Source organism: Gekko japonicus, unplaced genomic scaffold, assembly GCF_001447785.1.
Source record: "Gekko japonicus isolate JY-2015 unplaced genomic scaffold, Gekko_japonicus_V1.1 scaffold4945, whole genome shotgun sequence".
NCBI classification, from domain to species: domain Eukaryota; kingdom Metazoa; phylum Chordata; class Lepidosauria; order Squamata; family Gekkonidae; genus Gekko; species Gekko japonicus.
The window spans coordinates 4,855-9,241 of NW_015166586.1; the positions used below are offsets into that span (position 1 = coordinate 4,855).

Sequence of the window (4,387 nt, forward strand, 5' to 3'; positions counted from 1 at the left end):
AGGGAGAGAAGGAGCAGGGGGTGGGGCTTGTTGCATGTGCCCGCCCCCTTGGCTCTTTACTGCCGGAGCTCCGCTCCTGTGCGCTCCTGCAGGAAATGACCCCTGGATGGGAGACCACGGAGGAAGCCCAGGGTTGCTCTGCAGAGGCAGGCGACAGCAAACCAACCACCTCTGTTTAACTCTGCCCTGACCTGGATGGCCCAGGCTAGCCCAGTCTCATCAGATCTCAGAAGCTAAGCAGGGTCGGCCCTGGTTAGCACTTGGGTGGGAGACCACCAAGGAAGTCCACGGTCGCTCTGCAGAGGCAAGCCATGGCAAAAACACCCCACCTCCTGCACTGAAAACCCTATGGGGGTCGCTATAAGTCAGCTGCTACTCGGCAGGTGTCCTGGTTTGCATGGCCCTCGAGTGCTTCTGTTATACGTGTGAGATCCTCCATCCTCGGAGTTTCCGCTGCCTTCCTTCGCCCTGACTGGCTGCCTCTGTCCTCCTTAGGTTCATGTGCGCCCACTTGCCCAATCAAGTGCTGGAGAGCATTAGCCTCATCGACACCCCAGGGATCCTGTCGGGGGCCAAACAACGCGTGTGCCGAGGTAAGGTGAACTGTTTTTTGGGGGGGAGTGAATGAGATCTGCCCCAGTGGGTCCCGTCTTTTTGGGATAAAAGGTTCCCCACCAGCACCACTCCTCATTGCCGTACGCTCAAAGCCTTCCAGCGTCACAGCTTGGCTTTGTGCGCGGGAGTCGATTGGTGGATGCCAGATCGAGTGGGGACCACTGCGCGTGTATCTAAATGCCGGAAACGTGGCTGGGTTTACAAAGAGGAGAGGGGGTGGTCTTGGGCAGTCGATTCAGGGGATTCTCCATAGACACTGGCTGATAAGACCACAAGGGAGGCCACTGTTGCCCAGAAACCCTCCCACAAGCACCAATAATATAGAGCATCACTGCCCCAGACATAAGAACATAAGAGAAGCCATGTTGGATCAGGCCAGTAACCCATCCAGTCCAACGCTCTGTCACACAGTGGCCAAAACCCAGGTGCCATCAGGAGGTCCACTATAGGGTCAGAACTCCAGAAACCCTCCCACTGTCCCCCCCCTGAGCACCAATAATACAGAGTATCACTGTCCTAGACATAAGAACATAAGAGAAGCCATGTTGGTTCAGGCCAATGGCCCATCCAGTCCAACACTCTGTGTTGTCACACAGTGGCCAAAACCCAGGTGCCATCAGGAGGTCCACCAGCGGGGCCAGATCTCCAGAAGCCCTCCCACGCTTGCCCCCCAAGCACCAAAAATACAGACAATCACTGTCCCAGACAGAGTCTTCCATCTATATCTTGTGGCTACTCGTGGATCTGTACTCAGTATAAGAGCATAAGAGAAGCCATCTTGGATCAGGCCAGTGGCCCACCCAGTCCAACACTCTGTGTCACACAGTGGCCAAAACCCCGTGGCCATCGGGAGGTCCACCAGCGGGGCCAGAATGCCACAAGCCCTCCCACTGTGCCCCGCCCAAGCAGCAAGAAGACAGAAGGCATCACTTGCCCCAGATATAAGAACGTAAGAGAGGCCATGTTGGATCAGGCCAATGGCCCATCCAGTCCAACACTCCGTGTCACACAGTGGCCAAAACCCAGGTGCCATCGGGAGGTCCACCAGCGGGGCCAGAACTCCAGAAACCCTCCCACTATTGCCCCCCCCCAAGCACCAAGACTACAGAGCTTCACTGCCCCAGACAGAGTGTTCCATCTATACCTTGTGGCTAATAGCCACTGATGGACCTCTGCCACATATGCTTCTCCAACGGGGGAGGGAGGGGTAGAAATAGTACCCAGAACTTCCAGGTTGTATCTGCTGGCCTGTTTGACCCCGATGACATCCGCCGTCCCTGCATAATCGAAGCCCTTTTCAGACAACAGACATAAGGACAACATCCAGCAATCAGCAGATGCATGGAGGAGAGGGGAGGCATAGCCCCCGCTGCCCCCCCAACACCTGTGCATTCAGCTGCAAAGCCTGCAGGATCAGGAGAGACCCCCCTCCGACCCAAACAAGCTGAGTTTCGCTTTGTATGGCGACAGCTCTGAAAGCCTGCCAAATATGCACCCGTTGGCACTGCCCTGGGCCTTCTCATGGAAGCAGTGCCCTCGGGTACTGCACGCTCCCCGAATGCCGGATGTTGCCCAGAAAGGGTTTCTGAGTCTTCTTTGGCATCCATACAAATGCTCCCTCTAAGCCGTGGAGTCTCGTGAGCAAAAAATCCTACTTTGTGAGCTACCGGCATTCGAGTTGCGAGCGAGCCGTTTGCTCGGGAGCCACCCTCCAGAGGGCGAGACAAAATATTTTGTCCAGAGACAAAAGATGTGTGAGCCGGTGGCTAAAAAAAACGGTGAGCTAACTCACACTAACTCAGCTTAGAGGGAACGCTGGACCTGCCCACCCACCACCAGGCAGACTTGGGTCCCTCCCCCTCCTGCGTCCTTGGTCGGCACATCCCCGGGTGTTCCCTGGCTTGCGACCAGACCAGACGGTATCTAGCAGCACATGCTATTGTGTCCCTGCAAGGTCTGGGAGGGTAAATATTGATTCAGTCTCCTGGCTTCGAGGAAAACAAAAGTCTTGTGCGTCTCCATGTCAAAACACAGGAAGCAGCGGGGGGGGGGCACGGAAAGCAGGAGAGGTGTGGGCGAGTGTGGGGAGAAATCGGGCCAGGCGCACAGCAACCTGAGCTTGGGTTCGGGTCGCCAGCTTTCTCCCCAGCTTTGCTCCTGTGCCTTTGGTGGAAGTCTTTCTGCACGGTAAGCAGCTGTCAAAGATGCAGGCGCGGAAACGCAGAACGGTAGCTGGCAAGCACGCCAACACATCCACATGCGATTGTATGAACAGAGGGAAACCATCGAGTCGAGGGCTAATTTAGTCACCCCTTAATGTCTTCGGACGGCGCTGGCTCTTCAGCTTTGAAACGGAGATGAGCACCGCAACCCTAGAGTCGGATTCGACTGGCTTTCGAGCAAGGGAACCTTTACCTTTTACCATACTTAAGGAGGGGGAATTTCTAAATGTGCGGGCCCAAGTGCCATGGCTACTATCGAATATGAATGATCGTGTCACCCTCTCAGTGGCAAAATTCATAGGCGCAATCAGGGGTCACTCAGTAGAAAAAGAGGTGCAGGAGCTCATTAGCATGACTTATTTGCATATGCCACACCCCCTGACATCACCGGAAGCATGTCAGAAGGCAACACCCACAGCTCAGGCTCCACTGGACTGTTTTGGATTGCTAGCTACTGGGGGAGGGGGGAACGTGCAGATCTGTCCTCACAGAGGAGGGAGAGCTTGTGCCTGAATAAAACTTGGTCTTAAAGGTGCCACTGGACTGTTTTGGACCAGGGGGCCGGGGGGGGGGGCTCTGCAACTTACTTGGCTGCTTCTTGCTCTGACTGAGGGCTGCTGGGAGCGAGGGGTGGGGCTTGTTGCATGTGCTTGCCCCCTGGGCTCTTTACTGCTGGAGCTCTGCTCCTGTGCGCTCCTGCAGGAAATGACTCCTGGGCGCAATAATCAAAGAGAAACAATACTGGGTAAGGTGTTTTAAAATATTTTTTGTTATCCTAATTTCTGCTTAAGGTGATAGCTGTATGAGCAGAGATCTATTGACAGACAGACAGACAGACAGACAGACAGACCAGTGCGAACCAAGAAATAGCATTGCCAGGACTGGATTGAAAAATATCTGGAGGTTTGGGGGCGGAGCCTCAAGAGGGTGGGGCTTGGGGAGGGGAGGGGCCTCAGCAGGGTGCAACACCATAGGCTCCACCTTCCAAGCCATTTTCTCCACGGGAGCTGATCTCTGTAATTTGGAGATCAATGTTAAATGCAGATCTTCAGGCACTTCCTGTAGGTTAGCAATAGAAGCGAGATATACAGATGAAGAGAATATTTTAAAAAAGGAAAAACTCCTCTGTATAATTAAACCTCCAAAAATACACTAGCTAGAACTAAACTTTTGCAGAGCTGCCGTATGAACAGAACTTTTAAGTCTTCAGGAACAGAGCTTTCTACTCGCCTGAAGTCCAGTTCCAATTCCAATAACCTTTATTGGCATAACTACTCACCTGCGTTCAGGTGCGTAACAGCGTTCCGTGCGCCTTGGTGTTTAGTCATGCTGGCCACATGACCATGGAAACATCTTTGGACAGCGCTGGCTCTTCGGCTTTGAAACGGAGATGAGCACCGCAACCCTAGAGTCGGATTCGACTGGCTTTCAAGCAAGGGAACCTTTACCTTTACTTTACTCACCTGAATTACTATTGGTGTGTTGAGTGGACGTTTGTATTTGCAATTTACATTTGAATCCTTGGCTCTGCGACTCACGAACTTGGATCT

At 53.6% G+C, this 4,387-nt stretch overlaps 1 protein-coding gene across 1 annotated transcript in view; it reads left to right on the top strand.

The window, feature by feature from the left end:
• Window positions 1–495: 495 nt before the first annotated feature.
• Window positions 496–4,387, top strand: part of LOC107111405 (EH domain-containing protein 2-like) — a gene marked incomplete at its 5' end in the record, with an annotated part of 46,389 nt that continues 42,497 nt past the window's right edge. Inside the window, one exon of the mRNA XM_015412373.1 lies at window positions 496–593. Within this exon, the coding sequence (XP_015267859.1) occupies window positions 496–593 (98 nt within the window). The remainder of the gene's footprint in view (window positions 594–4,387) is intronic.